This window comes from Frieseomelitta varia, unplaced genomic scaffold (assembly GCF_011392965.1).
Source record: "Frieseomelitta varia isolate USP_RPSP 00005682 unplaced genomic scaffold, Fvar_1.2 scaffold_1021, whole genome shotgun sequence".
NCBI lineage: Eukaryota > Metazoa > Arthropoda > Insecta > Hymenoptera > Apidae > Frieseomelitta > Frieseomelitta varia.
Genome location: NW_025108664.1, coordinates 87,594 through 110,854, shown reverse-complemented (window position 1 = coordinate 110,854; position 23,261 = coordinate 87,594). Strand labels below are relative to the sequence as shown.

Genomic DNA, 23,261 nt, shown 5'->3' with positions numbered 1-23,261 from the left:
GAAATTTAATTAGTATAGTTAGACGAGTAAGAAGATACGGTGTAACTGATATATTTATTGTCGAAGCAAAGTTTGTCTTGAAGGGGTTAAATTCGAATTTTATTTTAACATACTGAAGTTTGAAAAGAAAAAAAATGGAAGTTAATTAGATATATTATATTATTTATTATATTTATTATATATATTATATATATTATTTATTATATATAATATATATTTATCTATGTCTGTATAGTTTTTGTTCTATTATATATCTTCTTTTTTTATTGATTTTCTGTTATTTTTCTAAAATTATCTTCAAACGCATTCTACAATTAGTCTCGTAAGAGTTAAGAATAAATATTATAAATATTATTTCTCCAAAATCTTGATTGAAATATCCTATACTAATAGCATTCATTCAACTTATAACTGATACTTGAAATAATCTTTCTCAGATTTTTCATTGAAAGTATCAACATAGTCCAAGATTAATTTTTTTTACGCGTATATCATTTATTACACGCAGAAAGCATTAATAAAAACCTGATTGTAAATATTCGTAGAAATTACGTGATATATTTGCTGCAATTGTTCGTACTATTTCCTGCACAATTTTATACGCTGCTTACCACGGCAAATTAAGAATCCGCCAGTGGAGTATTATAAAGAGGGATATTTTTCCATTGTGAAGTCATCTCAAGAAAGAATGAGACGTCTCAACGCTGTCGAGCGTCCTTTCACATTTGAAGACTTTTAATTCAAGCCCGGTACGTAACATTTTAAATCGTATTTTAAGAAGATATATAGCACAGTTTCGTCCGCGTTACTCGCCCGAGTCTCTTCTCAACGATAATTGGAACGACATGGAAAACTGCAATTTTCTCCAACGAACGGCGGGAGAGACTCAGCACTCGGAACACAGTTTCGAGACAATTTATGCACGACGCTGATTTACATATTTTAATAACCGATAACCGATTGAATATTTTATTCGACGAAAGAGACAAAGTACCTCGAACGCGTCTCGTAATTCTCGATCGTTTAATTTATATAAATAACGGAATATTTTTAAATATATTTTGATCGAAACTCCCTGTGAAATTGATTGAACTGTTACGGATCGAGGTAAGAAGAAAATTACCCTTTGAACCCGAGGAAGGGTTACGAAAAGAAAGGGGCTTGGCTTTTTAACATCTTGCGCTGGAGTAACGTGAATATTTTGTCCCCAAAATTGTAATGTTTTCTCGGTCTTAAGTATATTCAAGTGAAACAAAAAATAAATATTAAGTTTTACGTATATTCAAGCGAAACAAAAAATAAATTCTCAATAATTTCAATCCAGTGACATCATACCGACGAGTTCGAGAAGAAAGCGACGAATTACTGTGTACGGCTTGGTCACTCGTTACGGTCCGCAATCAGTTGCCAGCGCAAGCGGTTAATTGATCGTCAATACCTGAGATCGCCACGCTTTTGACGCAACTGCTGTCGATGTGCTTTAGAAAATTAAAAACTCGAGAAGTGTAGTTACCGTGTAGAAACAAAATGGAAAGAAAGAGCGTTTTGAACCCGTTTGATAGAAGTTACACTGAAGGATTAAATTTTCGAAAGAAGTTACTTATTAGGATCAGGAACTATTAGAATTAATCAACTGAACTTAAACGAAATTAAAAGGCCTTCAAGAGAAATAACGTTTCAGGAAATCACGAGAAATTGCACTTGACAGAGTGTCGTAATTAGAGAAGAGGGAAAACAACTCTTAAAAAATGTACGTAGTTACAGATCAGAGAAGAAGCTAACGACTTCTGAATAGGTTTTTTTAAAGAATCGTTGCGAAAGAGTGGCCGCGGAACGGAGCTTTGCTTCCTAATTGGCTTGCACACTCCAACACGCGGCAGTGCTATTGAAGAAATGGCACTTGAATACGTCACACCTGTGTAACACATAATAGCGAATACGTTCAGTCACAATCATTTGGATTCAATTGCTACGATGTCGTCATAAATCAAAAATTTCGAAGAAATAACATTAGACAACAAATAGATATAACATACATTGGAATAACAAAAGATAACTAAACAAACAATGAGAAGGAAGAGAGACGAGTATAGCAAGTTCCTCGAGCGAGAGAGACTAGTTTTTCTGCCAATCTCCAAAATGACGGTTCAAGAAACTTTGAAGTTGAAAACGTGAATGGTTTGAAGCAATTATTCGAGAAAATAGTCAACTCGGTTAGAACTGTCCTACCAGTTAAATAATATAATTTTTAATTAGCGATTAAACACGACTTGGTAACTTATTTCTGTCTACGTGTAGTTACAATATCGAAGTAGTTGCCAACACTTTGCAAACTACTTTACTGATTAACCAAAGTCGAAAGATCGATAACACCGTTGAACAATCTCTGCGAAGTGTTTAAATATAACGTCAATGTTAAAGGAATATATAATATTCCTTTTATGCATGAGATGTATGATGTATAGAACGTAATTTTTAAAGAACATTTAACTGTTCAACTTGATTGTGATCCTTGAATTTTTGGCTATCATTTCAGCGAGCAAAAAGGATGTTTAGAAGAGTGTGTAACGTGATGAAGTTTTTTTCAAGTTAGAAGAAATTGAAAAGAATTTTTTTTAATATTTTGTTTGAATTTAAGATGTGTTTCGCTTTTGATGAAATAAAAATATAATTGGATCGAAAAAAACCGAAAGAACGCAGCACTGTTAAAATTGTTAATAGAGAATAGTGTTCTAATTTTAAATTAGAATTAAGTCTTCGTATATTTAATAATATAAAACAAATTTAATTCATATTTCAATCGTTTCAATCGTTTAAATGTAATATACTGCTGAGCAGTTTTAATTCTCAGTAAATGATTAAAATACAAATTTTGAATACGATGACGTGCGCGATGTTTTAATTAAACGGCAAGTCAGCAACAAAAATTACGATAAAAAGGTATCGAAAAATGCAAATACTAATAATAAATACAAATGTAATAAATGAAGAGGTATATTCGAAACTTTTCCTCTGAATTTTGTTGTAATTAACTCACAGTCCTCATTTTGTAAGTAGCTGACCTCGTGTTTCATTTGAGGACTGGAGTATTTGAGGTATAATTGTTTAACCAGAAATGTCGCGTTTTAATTGCGTCATGTTTCGAACGTTACATCGAATTTTTTTATTAGTTTCAAAAGCATTTGTTTGCGTAATTATAATTAATTAAACGATATTATTTAAATGAAAATTTCATTTGACGTCGTTTCAGTTTTGTGCTTTTATTTCACAAATAAAAGACATTGATAATAAATAATATTCTAGCAAGAGAATATTACATTCTAAGTAGTTTGGATATAATGCTCTTAATTCGTAATCAGCTTTGGAAATTCATATTTTATTAAGAACGTAGAAAATGTAACAGCGAACGTACTAGATATTTGAGGTTTGTAATTTATGTCATTTATTGCGGACTGTGGCTTGTTCTTTGATAATTTGGAAATATTTCAGTGTTTCAGCAAATGTTGGAGCGAATAATATTAAACGAAACGAATAAATAGGTGGAAACATACCGATCGAGTGAATGAAATAGATTAAATCAGTCAAATCAAAAATCACATTGTGTAATTTATTTATTGTCAAGCGTGATTTATTGCTAGTGTAAAATTCGAAATATCGTGTTAATCGTTGAATAATCTACAAATTTACAAAAAACCCACGAAAAAAAAGGAGAAAAATTACAAAACCTGGAATTTTAAGGAATTCGTGGTCACGTTGTTGAGTGCAATATCTTGAATTATTCTTGTTTTTTAATAAATTATCAGAGTAACCAGACAACTCGTCATAAATATCTGGCACGCAACGCCATTCGTGTTAATACATTCCATCCTCTAATTAATTACGCAGAACAGACTCTAGTTTCCGAAATTTTCTCTCATCAACGCTACAGTACAGATTAATATTCGAACGCCGTGGTTTTCGAGAGATTATTACTCTATATATGTGTATAATCGTTCGTTTCATGGAAGAGCAATTTCAAATTTCAAAATTGAAAGCTGACAATTACCAAAAACTTCTTAACGCGTATCAAATGTGTCTCCTTTGGTCTTATGTCAAATTAAATACGTAAAATCACTAATAATTTACATAAAATATAATGTAATGTAATAATTTACATAAAATTCTAAATTCTAAAGTCACACGATCGTTTCCACGTGATTCTTCTGTTTCCTCGTTGCCGAAAATTAGCAAAAACCTCTTAATGCTTATCAAGTATTTCTCCTTTGGTCTTATGTCAAATTAAATACGTAAAATCACTAATAATTTACATAAAATATAATGTAATGCAATAATTTACATAAAATACTAAATTCTAAATTCACACGATCGTTTCCACGTGATTCTTCTGTTTCCTCGTTGCCGAAAATTAGCAAAAACCTCTTAATGCTTATCAAGTGTTTCTCCTTTGGTCTTATGTCAAATTAAATACGTAAAATCATTAATAATTTACATAAGATATAATATAATGCAATAATTTTCATAAAATACTAAATTCTAAATTCACACGATCGTTTCCACGTGATTCCTCTGTTTCCTCGTTGCCGAAAATTAGCAAAAACCTCTTAATGCTTATCAAGTGTTTCTCCTTTGGTCTTATGTCAAATTAAATACGTAAAATCACTAATAATTTACATAAAACATAATATAATATAATAATTTACATAAAATATAATATAATAATTTACATAAAATATAATATAATAATTTACATAAAATATAATATAATAATTTACATAAAATACTAAATTCTAAATTCACACAATCGTTTCCACGTGATTCCCCTGTTTCCTCGTTGTCGAAAATTAGCAAAAACCTCTTAATGCTTATCAAGTGTTTCTCCTCTGGTTTCCACGTCGAGCTAAATACACAAAATCACTAATAATTTATACAAAATACCTAGAACAATAGTCTCTCTAGAACATTACACAGCGTCCGAGCGTAATGTTCCAACTTCACGCAATCAATTCCACAGTTTCAAAAGACCCGGCTTTCAACGTTGAAATCGCCGCTGGCATCGATCGCACACAATTAAATGCCACGAAATCTGCATTCCTCGCAGCGCCACGGATATTACTCACTCACACAGAAGATACCGATCAACAGTTCAGATCGAATCGAACGGGGTGAAAACGGGCTATCGTTGTTTACGACGAGGCAACGAAGGCACGGAGATAAAAATCTTATCCGCGAGCACGTTGCGCCAAAGGGCGAGCCTCCTCGGGGCTCTCCCTATCGGAGCTCGACCTACATTCGGTCGCGGCGCTGGTAAATATAAACCTGACCGTACACTCGCCAGTCTCTCTCTCTCTCTCTCTCTCTCTCTCTCTCTCTCTCTCTCTCTCTCTCTCTCTCTCTCTCTCTCTTTCGTGATAAAGAAAGTTTTCGAAACGAAACAATCGAGCGGGGGCGTGGGGCGCGCTCGCGGGTACCGGAAGTTGCGTTTTCGCGCCTCGACAATGCGCCATTGTCGAATCTCTGCCGACGTGGAACACGGAGAAATTGCGTCTGGCTAACTAGGAAATTGAACCTTCGCGAGGCAGAGGCTTGAAAACTTGGAATTCACGTAAGGAATTTCGCCCGAGTGCACTGCCGACTCGGTCCCACTGTCGTCGAGTTAATTTCCACGGGCAAGATTCTTCGCCGTGATTCGAAGATGCGCGTTTTATCTCTGGTGAAGAACACGCTGCGGGATGGAAGTTTGGGCGAGGAACGTGCAGATCGGCAGAACGTTTGTTTTCGTCTCTCCTTGTTGGAGAAAGAGCGTCGAGGAGAGCGCGCGTCGTTTCTTTTTTTTTCTCTTTTTAGCAGATTGATTTATCGGAGATGATTTGACGACGTATTTTTAGCTTATCGATTCTTTTGGTACGGCGTGGTGTTGAATAGAGGCGATTTAAAATGGTGTTTACGCGTTGGGAATCGAAGAAGCATTTCTTGTTAATAAATTGGAACGAAGGTACATAATAAACGTACGAATATTTTATTCGTTAAGTGACTATAGAGGAAGGTGTTTTTTAAAAGTTCTACAAAATCGTTGAATTTTTAATACGAAGCTTTTACCTGATGTGCATTTTTGTTTTTTTTAAATATACAATGGGATTTTTTTACGTGCATAGTGTTTTTCACGTGCAATTCTTTACAGTCTTCTTTAAGTATAATTTAGACAGACTTGCAAATTTATTTCACTCAAACACGAAGTGTTGCATTTAATATTATGGAATGTGTTAATATTATGTAATTTAATATTATAGGATGTACGATGAAAGTACAATTACAAATAACTGTTATATACACTCTCTTCTTGTTCTTCATCTCTAACGAAACAAATAACATACAATTTCTCCAACATCAACGAAAATCTTGTTTTTGTTAGCAATTTCATCCTGTATCGTTATCTTCGAAAGAAGATGAAGCGATTTTTTTCTTTTTTTTCAAGAAGAAAAAGTTGCAAAGTTTCGTTAAGTTTCGAGAGGAAAAATACACATATATATCCGGATTAATTCTCTTTTCGTTTATTCCTTATTGAAGATTCCTCGAGATATAATTTGTAACTTGTATGCTAATTACGATCTTAAGAGAACGTATTTACTCGGGAAGGTTTTCCTACTAAAGTTATATTTTTGACGATATTAAGTGCAATAGAAAATATTAATATTTATTCGTGCATCGAGAAATATTAATTCAGGTCGTAAGTTTCAAAAATTTGAAAATAAAAAAATACTTTAAATGTCCTATCAGTCTTATGAACACACATACACATATATCAACGTATTGTTACACATGATTTTTTTTTCAAGAAGAAAAAGTTGCAAAGTTTCGTTAAGTTTCGAGAGGAAAAATACATATATGTATATATATCCTTATATACTTATGTATAAAGGGACTTGGATCTCGAATGGAATTAATGAGATTATACGAATCAATATTGGGATAAAATATGAATATGCAATCTTCGTCGCTTCGTTGATCCCTTAGCAACCACATCGAAAAAACTAGGTTGAATAATTTAAAGAAAAGACAGAGGGAGAGTATGTTCGACGTTTCTGTTTACGGAATCTAACTTGTAAATCATGAAACAGAAAGAGGGTCGAAATAAATTACTTGAAAATAGCAGAACGTTTGATATTCGTTTTCGGCATAAACGACGAATGGCGGGTCGTGTACGAGAGTCGTTTCCCGAGTAACACGCGATCCTCTAAGCCTTCATTTACGGTCGTATCTGCGATTGCTCTCTTTGAGAAGCTCGCTACCATTGGTTTTCATTAACTGAAAAGCATCGATACGAATTTTCATAGGAGAAACGAAATGGGTATTAACGTACGCGTTTTATTGATAGTTTCACAGAGAGTTGGAATTTTCTTTCTTTTTTTTTTTTCGAGATACTAAACTCTGACTAATTAATTTTCTAAAATGTAGATCATTAGGTTGGAATTAACTTCTTGAAAGATAGGCACGAGGGGAGAAAATTAGATCTTGTTTTGGACAGATTGCAGTTGGTCGCTTTACGGCTAAAAAGGAGAACACTGTGACACGGAGATTCTGAGATTGGAAAATTCTAAATAGCTGAAATTTTGCAAAAGTCAAAGATACAACTTCAGTACGTAGAATCAAACGTTTGTGCATATTTCGGAAATTTAACCTCTTGCGCTGGAATGACGTGCCGCGCACGTCGAGAATTTTTTCCAAATTTCCAAAACTGTAATATTTCCTCAGTTCACAAGTATATTTAAGTGAAACAAAATAGGCAAGACAAATGATAAATTTATTACTTCTCAATAATCAGAGTTCAAAAAGAAAGCGACGAATTTACTGTCTACTGTCTGGTCGCTCGTTATGGTCCGCAATCAGTTGCCAGCGGGCAACTGGTCAAGAGTCCCGAAAGAGTCTGCAGAAAAATATATAAAATTTATCCAAGCATTCTCGTTACGTTCTAAATTCATTTAGACTTCATTTCTATCGCGGAATACCGAAAATGTAAAATTCGAATTTGAAAGCACGATTATTACCTTATAAATAAAGACAAGTTGAATTTTGACGAGAGGGCTACCGCTCCGAACGTCCGTCCCGCCGCAATGAAAAAGGAAAGTAGAGGAAAAAAGAGAGGCTGAAAGTGAGAGAGAAATTACCTTCAGGAAAGTAGATTATTTTCGCGCCGTTAGCAACACCTTCTACAGGGGCGGCTTTCTCGAAAGATATGCCGCAGCGGCGCGCAGTTTACAAGAGTCCCGGCTTACGTACATCCCGGGGATGTTGGAAGTGGAGAGCGCTGTCGAAGGTCCATTAAAGGAGCCACACCGCCAGGGGAGTTTCCCGCAAAGAAACGAGGACACATTCTTCTCACGGTTCGCGGGGAGAATTCCCTCGAATAGAGGAAAAATGTTCTCTCATTGCGTGACGATGCATCAAGCGGGACTTATTGCTGCCGCGTTGACGGTGTCGCGCGAAAATATTTAGAATCGCGCGGATCATTTATGGAAATTCATTTACCGACATAAACTTAAATGTACAGACTGATTCACAGACTGAAACCAAACATATACACGTACATACGTCGTGGTCTATAAAACGTTTTGAAATTTTATCATCACTGTACGACGATGTACGAGATGTATGGGTGAACGATCATGTACGGGTGAACATTTGCAAAGTTGCGAAATATTTTACTACATAAGGATAGGCATACAGGGTGATTCACGCAATTGAAATCATTTTCAATGCGTCTAACGAATGATTTGTTTAATATATGTATATGAATTGACAATAAATTCAACTGATGTCTCGTAATTTCCGTGTACATTTGCGAATTTCAAATTTTATAATGATTACGTTTCATTACGATTTTATATCGCGAAACTTTTTGTAATATATTTATGAAAAGCTTTTCAATGTTCGGTGTTTGAGTACGCGAGCCAACCAATTTCGGCTGTAAAACGTTTCGCAGCGAAACGATCGGCCATGAAAAAGCGGGCGAAGTAGTTTCCATCCCCCCTTTTTAATCAGCCAGATATTCCACGTGGTTTTCAAATCTCTTTAAACAGAAACCCCGTCCAGCGATGCTCGTCGCTGAATTTGCATGTTGGAAGTTGGAATTCGCAAATGTACAGATGTTTGACGCGTTCGTGGAAAGAACGGGCTCGATGGAAATTGGAAACGTTCGTGGAAATTGCAAATATTCAAAATACGGCGCCATTGAATCGGAACGCGAACAGTCCCTCGAACGGACTGAAAACGTTGAAACACTAAGCACAAATACTCGATCGACGATGAAATTCCTGGATCACGAGAATGTTTCTCCAAGAACGAAAAATATTTCGTGTCTCGATCGACAATGAGTCGCGATGAACTTTCACAGAATTGAAATGCGCGACTATATTCGAATTTTGAAAATTTCAGCTTTCACTGCTATGTTTTCTTCCTCTTTTTTTTTTTACTGTATGACATGTAACATTAATTAAAATTCTCGCAGATATCGCTTTTGGAGTATAACACGAGGAAAGTTTTGCACCCCATGTGTGTAGCAGCTGTGAATATCTTCCATTAGTTTTGTTGTATCGTATTGTTGAGATAACAAGTTTTTGAAACGTGTATGTAATACGAATGCAGCATATGTAACGTGTACTTGTTTGAAACGCAAGGAAAGAAAATATAAAAAAATCGTGTCTTTTTTTTAGCGAATGTGCACTAACTAAAAATAAAACTAAAATAAAATTTTTTTCAAAATAAAATTTCCAGCTCTACGAGTAAAACTTGCTAATAATTAAAGTCATCACACTACACGTTAATGTTGAGTTAATTCCGTATGATTTATAGAACGATTATTACGTAGCAATTTTTCTACCATTTTTATGCTTGTATTGAATTTTTTACAATTAAAATAATACGCTCTGGTTAACCTGATGCTCCAGTAAGTAAAGAAAAAAAATCTAAAAGAGTTAAAAATACGTATATTGCGAATAAATATAATGTATTGTATATCCACGTGTCATCAGTATAAATGAACTACGTACAGTGAAGAGCATAACTGATCGCGCGATGATGAGAAATTGTCGCTATTTCGAAATTATTATAATTCTGTAAAAGAAAATCATACAACTTGCACGTCACATTTTAAAGTGTGAAGCTTCTATAATACTTCGACTGTCCTAAATTCGTTGCTTTCAAAGATGTTTTTATACCGAGTAGTGGGAGGAAAAGTAAGAGTACTTTTATTCTCGAAAATTGTTCTCGTTAAATGTCTTGATTCATCATGAAAATTGAAATTTTCTTTTTTTTTACAACAATTTCTTAAATCTTGCTGTACGACTTTTTTTTGTTGCGATGTTATTAAACTTTGAACATTAGTGTCATATGATGAAACATTAGAATTTCTTGAAATTTTATTTAATCCTAATTGTAAAGTTCAACAAAATGACGAAAAAATATTCGTATCGCTGATCTCAGAGGAAAAATTTCAATCCTCAAGACTACAATGGATTTAGTCGTAAATAAAATTTTTGTGAAATTTTACAATTTTTTCTTTTAAAGAAAATAATACGTTTCCCATTTGCTAAATGACCTTAAAAGAAAACGACCATCGCAAATATCAAAATAGAAGCTTCACACTTTAAATTCAGATCAAACATATTGTTATATAAATTTTTTCGCAAAGTTATAACAGTTCAAAGTGTCGACAATATTTCATTTAAGTTAATTGCTTTTTTGCTGTGTTGTTAATAATGTTGATTTCTCATAAAGTTAATAACAACGTTGTTAATAATATTAATTTTTCATTAAATTAATGACTTCGCGAAAACAGCTTGCATCTATCAGGGAATGATAACACGGTGGAAGAAGAATTTTCTTAGAAAAGCCAAACATATATTCTGCGTGCAAACACTCGGTAAAATATTATTTACGTTAAAGTTCCACATGTTTGTTCAGTTCTGTGCTCATCACTGTATAGAAAAATCTTTCTCTGTACCTTTATATCTTCAATATAGAGAGTGAATCACGCAATGCATTGCGAGTAAATATCTCCGTAACCACCGCAAAAATTGTAAAAATTCTTGTTACTGACTGGGGAGATATTGACTTCCAGCAAGTTATGCAACTGTTCTTTTATCAACGCAAAAGTTTTTTAATTCCATCAAAGAAACATCCAAGATGGAATTAATAATAAATATATTTTTAGTGTTAATTTTCGGAACAATTCTTCAGAATGGCAGAATATTATACAACTAAAGTCTAGCAGCGAGCAAGAAGTAAAATTCAAAAATGCTTGTACACAATACACGGTAGGAACCATAATTCCATATAACTCTGAATGAAAGTTTCTCGCATTAATGAATATTTAATAGCAGTTTCGTTCAAACTTTATGATATTCTCGTTTTTTTTATATAAAGAAAATTTCTGATTTTCGAAATAAATTCCCCGCGATGGGAATTAACATGTTACAAATTTACAAGTTTTTATAAAAGCGCGTAATTCCCCCCCCCCCCCCCAAAAAAAACCACGCACCTTGTATAATATTTCGAAATTATTTGCTCGAATACGTAAATTTACGCTGCCATACGTCAATTATAATGAAATGAATCAAAAACAAAAATATGTAACACGTGCTTTCTTTGCGGAATATATAGTACTTCGTACATGCCGTACATTTCTTTCCAAAGGAACGTTTTAAAGATAGATTGTAAAGATTTTAAAATAAGAAAAGACAAGAATAGTGAGAGTTAACCTTTATCGTTACCACAGCTGCCATTCGCCGCACTATTATTATTACGCCTCCGACGCGTCGAAAATTTTAAAGAATATCATTGAGAAATGGCAAAAGTTTTAAGGAAACAAAGTTTCTCCCTGTAACATGGAGTTCAATAATAACAACGGAGTTGGGCGAACAGGTGACAGCAATACGAAAGGTTATTTCGAAATATTAAACTTTTACGTGTTTTATTACGTTTATCACAGCGAGAAGTTTTATATTTACATTGTGCAGGTACACTAGTGCGCTTTTATGTTTAGAAGTTTTAAAAAATTATTAAATTCGAACGTTCTCATGAAATTAACATTAAATCGAAGAAGATAGGGACAAAATATATGTGACATATAATGGAACATTAAATATATATATATTTTATATTTCTAACGAACGACATTTACGTTTATTTAACAATTTAAGCCTGGATTTCGTAATTCTTAACCCCTTGCGTTGGGCAACTGGACTGCACGGACCATAACGAGTGACCAAACCTTATACAATATCTCGTCACTAAGAAGCAATAAATTTATTATTTGTATTTAACATACTTAAAACTGAGAAAATATTGCAATATCGGAATAAAAAATTCTCGCTTCACTAGTGCGCTTTTATGTTTAGAAGTTTTAAAAAATTATTAAATTCGAACGTTCTCATGAAATTAACATTAAATCGAAAAAGATAGGGACAACAAAATATATGTGACATATAATGGAACATTAAATATATATATATATATATATATATATATATATATATATATATATTTTATATTTCTAACAAACAACATTTACGTTTATTTAACAATTTAAGCCTGGATTTCGTAATTCTTAGACCCTTGCGTTGGGCAACTGGACTGCACGGACCATAACGAGTGACCAAACCTTATGCAATATCTCGTCACTAAGAAGCAATAAATTTATTATTTATATTTAATATACTTAAAACTGAGAAAACATTGCAATATCGGAATAAAAAATTCTCGATGTGCAAGAGGTAATAACACGCGACGTGCAGTATTTTCTGTCAGGAGAGTGGAGTGTTGCTTGTTTAGAGACCTGTGAAAGGGAATAAACTAGCGCAGAGCGAACGAAACGTAAATGTTAATACGGGAAATATTTATAAAGCTTCCCAACTTCTTCCTAGATCGCCGTTTCGTATTTGAAACGGCTGTTGATTGCTTGGGGAATTAATATTTCAAACGAATTTGTCGCCCGACACAGCAGGGACGGAGAATTACGATGAGTTACAAGTTGTTTGCATTATCTCCGTTCCATCTTTCACACTTGTCAAATTTATTATTGTTCTGCGAACTCCAACAAATTCTCCTTCGCACGTGAGATTTCTCCTATTGGATTGGATTGATTCGTTCGACGCATTGATTAAATTGCAACGTTGATGTTTCACGTTGATTAAAAGTGCACCGCGAAAGCACCGGTGTCCCTCTTTCTCACGTTGCCTCTTTTTTTCACTTTGTGAAAAATTAACCGCGAAAATTGCTCTGTCCGGCGCTTCTTCAAACGTGAAAGCAAATGTAACGACATTACGGTAGAAAGGGACGTCGTCGAAATCAATATTAAAAACGCTTTTTAACTTAATTCCTTTCAACCTGATTTCCCCGGGGAATAATGATCGATACATCGGTATTCTATTCACGCAATATCTTTATCGGCGTTTCGCGAAGAGGATAATTCCCTTTTCGTTTATTGTTTATTGAAGATTCCTCGAGATATATAATTTGTAACTTGTATGCTAATTACGATCTTAAGAGAACGTATTTAATCGAGAAGGTTTTCCTACTAAAGTTATATTTTTGACGATATTAAGTGCAATAGAAAATATTTATATTTATTCGTGCATCGAGAAATATTAATTCAGGTCGTAAATTTCAAAAATTTGAAAATAAAAAAATACTTTAAATGTCCTATCAGTCTTACTAACACGCATACACATATATCAACGTGTTGTTACACATGATTTTTTTTTCAAGAAGAAAAAGTTGCAAAGTTTCGTTAAGTTTCGAGAGGAAAAATACATATATATTCGGATTAATTCTCAGTTTGTTTATTGCTTATTGAAGATTCTTTGAGATATAATTTCTAACTTGTGTGCTAATTACGATCTTAAGAGAATGTATTTAATCGAGAAGATTTTCCTACTAAAGTTATATTTTTGACGATATTAAGTGCAATAGAAAATATTAATATTTATTCGTGCATCGAGAAATATTAATTCAGGTCGTAAATTTCAAAAATTTGAAAATAAAAAAATACTTTAAATGTCCTATCAGTCTTACTAACACGCATACACATATATCAACGTGTTGTTACACATGATTTTTTTTTCCAGAAGAAAAAGTTGCAAAGTTTCGTTAAGTTTCGAGAGGAAAAATACATATATATTCGGATTAATTCTCAGTTTGTTTATTGCTTATTGAAGATTCTTTGAGATATAATTTCTAACTTGTGTGCTAATTACGATCTTAAGAGAACGTATTTAATCGAGAAGATTTTCCTATTAAAGTTATATTTTTGACGATATTAAGTGCAATAGAAAATATTAATATTTATTCGTGCATCGAGAAATATTAATTCAGGTCGTAAATTTCAAGAATTTGAAAATAAAAAAATAGTTTAAATGTCCTATCAGTCTTATGAACACACATACACATGTATCAACGTATTATTACACACGATTTTTTTTTCAAGAAGAAAAAGTTGCAAAGTTTCGTTAAGTTTCGAGAGGAAAAATACATATATATTCGGATTAATTCTCGTTTTGTTTATTGCTTATTGAAGATTCTTTGAGATATAATTTCTAACTTGTGTGCTAATTACGATCTTAAGAGAACGTATTTAATCGAGAAGATTTTCCTACTAAAGTTATATTTTTGACGATATTAAGTGCAATAGAAAATAATTAATATTTATTCGTGCATCGAGAAATATTAATTCACTTCGTAAGTTTCAAAAATTTGAAAATAAAAAAATACTTTAAATGTCCTATCAGTCTTACTAACACACATACACATATATCAACGTATTATTACACACGATTGTACATCAACTTGTTACGTTACTTGTATGCAATTGACGCACCGTTTAGAAAATCTATCGATCACTTCCACTCGATTCTTCGAGAGAATTCCACACGTTTCGTTCGCAGGACACCGAGTTTACGTTTGTAGAGCTTCGACACTCTTTACTCTGCGATGCACTTTGATAACTTCCCCGCTCGATCAAAACGTCGTAAATTCAATGACACAACAGCAGAATCGTAGAAGCGTGAGAAACTTGGTCGAGAAATTTGATTGATTGCGTACGAGGCAACACGACGATTTTACTTCCATTCGAAGCTGCTCGGTGGTGAATTCTCTCACGATTTGTATTTGTCAGCCGGACTTGTTGGCCCGTAAATTGGTCAGTTTCCGGCGCGCGTATCGAACTGAACGGAAGTCGAGCACACGTCAACCGAAAGAGAGAGAGAGAGAGAGAGAGAATGGCACATCAGAATCGAACTAATTAGAAATTCTAACTAAAACGACGCCGATAAATCCCACCGACACCTTTGACCGACACTTTTTAATTACGCGAAATATGTGCGCGAGACGAAGAATATGAATATTCACATTGTAACAACACGAAAGCAGCGAACGTGCATTAATTTGAATTGTTCAGCGACAATCTCTCGCGCGAGAAGCTACGATACGTATGCTTGTGCACACGCAGCGACGAGGAACGGACGAAAAAAGGAAATGAGGTGTAACGGAATAATTAAAAGTTCCTCACAATGGAGCCTCTGACCTACAACTTTCTGCTTTCGCGAGTTTTAAAGAGAGAGAGAGAGAAAGGGAGAGAATGGTGTTGTGAAAGAATTCATATTTCACCTTTGCCTCGCGCTGAAACTGGAAGGACTGCTGTGTGTTTGTAGCAGCTTTGAATTAAGAAGACGTTCATCTCATCTCCTTTTTTCCATGTCGCCGAGCACCACGCTGTTCAGGAGACGAGAGAGAGAGAGAGAGAGAGAGAGAGAAAGAGTGGAAAAGGAGATTTTTCACAGGTTTCGACGACAACGTTCCACAAACTGTTTTGGTAAAATCATTTAACAGAAAAGAACAAAAAGAGAAAGGAAAAAAAAAAAAACGTAACGAATTTAACGCGACGAGTCCGTCTATCGCAGTGCATCCTGTGAACCCTGTGAGCGAACCCTGTTTACAACCTTTTAGAGTAACGAACGATAGAACCAACGAAACCGTACGTACCGTGAAACGTCCACCGGTTAGACGAGCTAGAAGCACGCTAAATTCCCTCGGATCGACGCAAATTCGTGTACACGCGCTTTGGAAATACGTTGGATCGGGATTGTGGATCCTGTGCTCGAGCCGGATCGTCGGAGCGTGTCGTTGCCTCCGTTGCTAACGATTATCACCGGCATCGAAAGAATCCCTCGCTTTTGTGTACAAAGAGCCTAGCCCCCCTAGGCGTGCGTGTGATCCGATGCATGTGATCGAACGCTATAGAAAGAGCAATAGAACACGTAGAGAAACTCTAGAGATTAGCGAGCGACTATCTTCGCGAGATCGCGTGTTTCTTTCTTTTTTTTTTTTTCTTTTCTTTCCTTTGTACGCGATGTTGCTCGTCTCGGCAAGTGTCGTCTTTCCGAAATCCGAAATTAGAGATTCACGCATTTTTCGCGGGCAAAAAAAATTCGGGCGTGAAAGGGAAGAAAGAGAGAGAGAGAGAGAGAGAGAGAAAGAAAGAATGTACAAACACTCGTAGTCGAAGAAATAGAGAGAAAGAGAATGAGAGAGAGGGAGAGAGAGAGAGAGAGAGAGAAAGAGAGTTGATAGAGGATTGACTGAGCAAAGGGTTGTGTTTCCGGTGTTGCAGGATGCACGCGGTTGGATTGCACTCGGCGCTGGCCATCAAGCGTCAGAGAAAACGCCGGGACGAGCAGCGTCGTGCCCGCGAGCGTCGTTATAGCGTGCAATCGGGCGAGAGCGGCCTGACGTCGCCGAGGGCTTCGACCGGTTCCTTGGACCATCAACCGAGGCATCATAAAGCCGGGCATTCGAGCCGCTCGGCCGGCCAGGGTATGTTGGACTCGAAGGTGGTCACGTCGGTGGGGATGCTTCACATCGGCGTGGTCTTCCTAGTGTTCGGCGCGTTCCTTCTGATGAGCGGCCTTCTGCCCGGGGATCTCGCCCAGTGGGGCACCAAAGCGTCCGGCGGATGGTGGAACGAGCTGGTCGCCATAGGTTTGTTCGCCATCATTGTCGGCATGTTCCTCATCATATTGAACAAGGTGATCGCGAAGAAGGAGGAGAACGATCTCGAGGAGTACGTGCAGAGGCAGCTGACCAGATCCAGGTCCGGGCACAGGCTGGAGAGAGACGCGGAGACCGGCGGACTGACGACGAAACACGCTCGGAGGGCGAGGCAGATGCAGCAGGTGGCTTCCAGCGCGTCCATAGAGACGCAGAACGAGAAAGTGTCCGGCTCGCCGCCTAGAAGCCCGCCGCCTGCTTACTCGCCGCCGCCGACCATGAACGGCGATCACCAAGCCGTTCAATCCGCCCTCTATCTCGAACAGATCACCGAAGAGGAGATTATCAGCGACCGCGTGGAAACGTCCACTACCAACAGCCTGAGCCCCGGCTCCCCGAGCGAGACCAGGGAACTCCTGCAGAATCCTCGCTACTCGAAGCAGAACGGGAACCCTCAGCAGGTTCATCGGCCGCTTTACGTGTCTAGGATCTAGATAACCGAGGGTTGTTCGAAGCCCGTTCTCGCTTGATCGTTTGGAACGATCGCTTTATCGGGGATCTCGCGGTGTATTTAGTATATCGGGAACAAACTCGCGAGAGTCTGAAAGGAGGGAGAGTCACGGTGGCGACAATGATGAAAGGCGATGGCATGCGTGTTTCTTTTTCTTTCGATTATTTGATCACGCGGAAGCTTCGAGCGTGTTTCGATCGAGTGAGCAACACCTTGAGAGACAACGTAGGTTAATATTAATGACGGAGGGAAGTGATCCAGGAAAGAAAGATGGAATCGTTTGGTCGAGAGGTTTGATTGGATTTAACGAAACGTACGAGCCAATCCGTTTACTTCGAGATGTCATTTCATCGATCTCTCGTAGCAGTTGTTCTTAATCTTAAACGTCTCATTGTCTCTTACATCTGATTCAACTTCCTCTTGTAAATTACCAAATAACGAGGGATATTCTTCCAAAAGGAGAAGAAAAAAGAAACAGAAAAAAGAAGAAAGCTGATCGTTAAACGTTCGTAGAAACTTGATCAGTGGGACCAAGGTTTCGCGCTCGATCCACCTGAAACGAAACGAAACGAAACGAAACGAAACGAAACGCAACGCTGTCACGTAACAAGGGACAGCCAAAACACGAATTCATCAACAAAATTTCTTGATTGATCGTCGAACAATTCCTGATAAACGAACTCTTGCACACGTTGAACCGAGAAGGTGAAGGAGGAGGAGGTGGAGGAGGAGGAGGAGAAAGGGCAATCGAGCGTAAAACAAGCAACTAATCGAAAACGTTTGAATCGAGGTGCAAGCCAACGAAACTGTGCAATCTACATAGTCGAAAATGCAATTTCCCTTACGCTAATTTCGATCCGATCCGAGCCGAGCTGCGCCCCTATCTCCTTGAAAGTTTCGTATTCTCGAGGAATCGAGTTTCACACGGCGCATTCACCGAGCGATCCGCCCGGGCGTCGAACGCAATTCTACTCCGAGCAATTTCCTGTCGGGAAGTCCAATGGGAACCGATATCGGGCCGTGTACAAGGGGCAAACCCCTGTCTCTTTGTGTACGATCCGATCGTTACAGGGAAAGGGAGATTTAACAAGATACAAAGAAAAGGAGAGAGAGAGAGAGAGAGAGAGAGAGAAAGAAAGAAGGGGAGGAAGAAACCCTTTCGAGGTAGTGAACGCTCGGTAGGAAATCAATTTCCTCGACGAATTACAACGGTGGTGAGATCGTTATTCGTGACATTGTCGCTGCCTGGGGAACCTGATCGAGATCTCGATAGTTTCAGTTCGGACTGTGAGCCGAGAGTGAGCAAAGTCTCTCGCGACGGACGCGTGTATAATTTTTCAAATATATTTCAAGTATTGTAAGCGTGTACGATTTTTAAGTTGGTAGTTTAACCTTGCTGCGTTCTTCCTGTCATTTGTATTTTTCTAAAATTTGAAACGTCGATTCCGAGGTCGGGGCGAGAGAAATTGTTATGCGGTGTATGTGCGTGATTGAATATTTTTTTATTTGGAGAATGTACAAGAAGAGGAAGCAGTGTATAAATTCGAGAATCGCAGCAGGGTTAAGAGCGTAATTTTTGCGTGATACGATTCGTTAGAGTTAATTGCGTGATCAATGTGTTAACTTCTTGAGGGATACTGACACACACACGTATTTTTCTAATTAGCTCTGTTTTTTATTTTATTTAAATCTCGTCTGAAAAATCGAATGAATATAATATGTTGCGAATAGACATTCCTTAGCATGTAAAATCCTTTCGCGAGTCTAACGGACGCACGAAAAAGAATAAAAAAAATCAGATTTATCATGAAAATTAAACTTTAATATTTTAGTACACCACTAAAAAAAAAAAAAAAAAAAAAAAGAAAATATGCCTTAAAACACACGATCTTAAAATCATTTAAAAATTGCCATTTTCTATTTCTCTTATCCTTGCTTTTCACACATGCATGTACATCATTGACGATTAAAAAATTGTACATCTAATACGATTAAAAGAGAGAAGAACAGAAAATAATGATCTTTTAATGACGATAAATTAGTCCCTGAAGAGGTTAAAATTTCGTCGAACGAATTTCAAATTTGTTCGGTGATTTACGGGCAAAGATCGAACGGTGAAACGAAAGAAAAAAAAAAGGGGGGGAGGGGACGATCCGAAAGTTTCGCGGCAGGACCCACGGTGAACGATGAAACTTTTCGTCCATCAGAGGCTTCGAAGTGGCGATCACTTTTTCTTTTTTTTTTTTCTTCTCTCTCTCATTTCGAAGGAAAGTTCGGAGAAGTCGTTGAAAGTTCTCGACCGAACCGATTTGATCCTCGTTAAGCGCACGAGGAAGTGAGTGAGCCCGGTTGGAATCGATCGTGCTGCGAAATTTTCCGAGTTCCTGCGCCGTATTGCCGAGGACGCGGGAAATGATTTCGAGGAACGTTCTTGGCAAAGCTTCGGACCGTGCCGTTATCGAGAAACGTGGCAGGATTTATGCCCTGCGTGCGACGAAGATCCTCGTGGTATATGTACGTGCACGGCGCAGAAAATATGCGAGGAGTATTGAGGATAAATACCATAGGAGCGCCATATTGAGTCGCCATTGAGGGAGGGCCGAACATTACGTCTCGTAGCTGTAAACTTTCAATTTTCTAAGTTCGATCGTGTGATCATTATTATACGATCATTATTAGTATTCAATTTTTGAATTTCTTTTAAATTTCAGTGCCAAAGCAGTTGATTGAAAAGCTTGAGTTTTTACGCTTGAAATTGATTGTCCTTAACACGTCATTAACGCCTTGCGCTGGCAACTTGGTTGCGCGGACCATAACGAGTGACCGAATCGTGTACAGTAACTCGTCGCTTTCTTTTTCTTTCGAACTCGTCGGTACGATATCACTGGATAAAAATTATATTACTGGATTAAACTTATCATTCATTTTGCCTGTTTTTTTTCATTTATACATACTTAAAACTGAGGAAATGTCGCGAAAAATTTTCGACGTGCGTGACAATTCCAGCGCAAGAGGTTAAATTACGAAAATTTTGTCGACCAAATGTGATACGATGTGTAATGCTAATTTTACACTTGAAAAGAAGAGAAACAAATTCATTTGATAACTGCAAATTCATATTTTCCTGAGCGTTACAAACGAAGCAGAATACTTTGGACACTTTATACACATTCTACATACTTTTAAATAACTCTTGTAAGTTTGTCCTTTCAGTTTTGACGTCTCCGTATCTGTATAGAAATTGAAAATGTCAAGTTATCAGATTTTACAGTTACGAGACACAACATGCAGGGGGGCTACTATTTACAAGCGAGAAAATATAAAACCATGCACTTAAGGACCAAGATACAATTAATTCGAATGGTTGAGATAGACAATTTTATGGAGAGTCACGAAGAAAAACGAAGAAAGAATGAATTAATGATGACATAAACATGAAAGGGGAGATGGTGTGTTACCGCACGATGGCTGATATTTCTTCGCTCGCGGAATATCAGCAATTGAATTCATCGATTAATCATGTATATCTCTATTAAAAAAGAAAAAAAAAGAGAATTCGATTTACGATAGACGTTTAAGAAACTATACAGAGGTTTTCGACGCCAACATACTCATATATATATATATATATTGTACTTTAATATTTAAATCGTAAGTGGAGACGGGACCTCGAGATCGGGACTCTACGCGTCTTTAGAGAACACGATTTATCGAAAGCGAATGTCCTTTAACGTTTAAGCATAGTCGGTCCCGATATCGATGGTCTGATATCAGTCGTTGCATGTGCGAAATCGTTTAATCAGACTTAACGATCTGTGCAGTCTGGCGAAAAATCATTTCGATTTCCGATCGAGCAAAAACTATTCTTCTATCGTTCGTTTCATCGCAACAAGCGTAACTTGTTTCGCGTCAAAAAATAAAAGTCATTTCGAACATTCGGGTTCTTCGATTTACCAATACTAGAAAATATTAGAAAATTGGCTTCCCTCCTGTGACAATTTGTAATTTTTCGAAATTTTTACATTTCTGAATTTCGTTTGTTAATTATCCCGCGAGAAAGTTCGCCAATTTGTAATTTATACATGATTTTTAGTTAGTCGATCTACCGCGAACTGTGAAACGAAGGCTCAGGCTTTCCTCCAAGTGCAGTTCTGCGAAATTCTTCTGAGAATTGTTCCCTTTCCGTATATCGCATAATATTTTCATAACTTTTCGTGTAATCTTATTCCTTGCCTCCGACACTTCTTCTCCATTCTCATTCTTTGTAGGATACCTCTCGTACATAAAATTACTTTCGTAATAGTCTCTAGTTTCGCAAACGAAATGAAATATCGTAGACTTTCTATTCTTTTCCTTTTTTTTTTTTTTCTTTTACTTCGAAAGATTTATCAAGTCCATAACACGATATCCAGTGTACTCCATTCACGTTTCTCTATGCACAAATGAATGGTACAATTGTCGAACGTGCCCTTCGTTTCTTTTCTGCCAGATCTGTCTCGTGTAATCACTTATTAGTTAGCCGATCGACTCGATCGATCGTAAGTACGTAGCGATAGTCAACGGAAGATAACGAAACGAAATCCCTTGAACGGTGCATTACGTTCCAATTTTACATTCGATTACGATTAACCATTTCCATTCGAGGTGTATCTACGATTAGACACTCGTATCTTCCAACTCTTCGAGTTGAAATTCTCGCGATTTTTTCGTGAATGAACGATCGAATTTGTAGACAGTTTTAAGTAGAGTATGTCTCTATAGAGTCGGGAATGTGGATATTTCATTGTAGAAAGAGCGTCGCGGATCCGAGGCAATTTTCGATTGTGCAAAGTGCGAAATAGAAAGGATTTGAAACGATTGAAAGTAAGGGTTTATCAAACGATTTTTTTCCTATCGAATATTCCAAAATTTTCTCGAGCAGAAGCTCGAGGCGCTTGGCGTTCCTTCGCACGCAATTACGAAAATGATAAAACTGTTGGAGGAAGGAAATTGAACAATCTTTACATTCCGGCACGTTATTGGAACGTCCCCAAAGATATCGATCGTTTAGGGTTGTTTAATCCCTGAATGGAGAATAATATTCGCCTCTTCTCTACATTTCGTGAGGATTTAATAATAAGAGAGAAAGAGATATTGCGGTGCGGATAAAGAGTAGGGTAGGTTGAAATTCCGGGTCGATCATTATACATTGCATGTCTGTTGTTATTAGTCTAAAACACAACGAAATATTAACCTGAATCTAACCGAGAGAACCTAAACGAGTAATTTTTCCAATTTTAGTAAAATATTTTGCAGTTGCCAATTTATATGTTGTTGTAAAATCGAGTGGCAGTAAAAATAAACATTGTCGACCAAACGGCCATAGAACATGCATGCGGATAAATTGCAAATTAAATTATTGCGAGAAATGTTTGGCATGCTTCGAAATGCAAATAAATGATCGATTGTCAGCATTGAAACTTGATAGTATAGGCTCAAAGCAAAAAACAAATTGCCGTGGTTGAGATCTCTGTAATTGAATTAGTATTTTGTATTATATATATATATATATATATATATATATATACTACGAGACAATTATTGGACAGTTATTAGCAAATTTTTATTTCTTTCATTTATCAATCAATTAAAGAAACAAATAAAATTTACGCCGTAAATATTATAGAAAGATTGGATATTTCACACACTTTTCCCTGTTAGGCACGTTCTCTGC

General features: G+C 36.5%; 1 protein-coding gene across 1 annotated transcript in view; it reads left to right on the top strand.

The window, feature by feature from the left end:
* LOC122539025 overlaps positions 1–19,245 on the top strand; it is a 49,306-nt gene extending 30,061 nt beyond the window's left edge. The window contains exon 2 of the mRNA XM_043673600.1: positions 16,661–19,245. Within this exon, the coding sequence (XP_043529535.1) occupies positions 16,662–17,531 (870 nt within the window). The 5' untranslated portion in view covers position 16,661 and the 3' untranslated portion in view covers positions 17,532–19,245. The remainder of the gene's footprint in view (positions 1–16,660) is intronic.
* Positions 19,246–23,261: the final 4,016 nt, after the last annotated feature.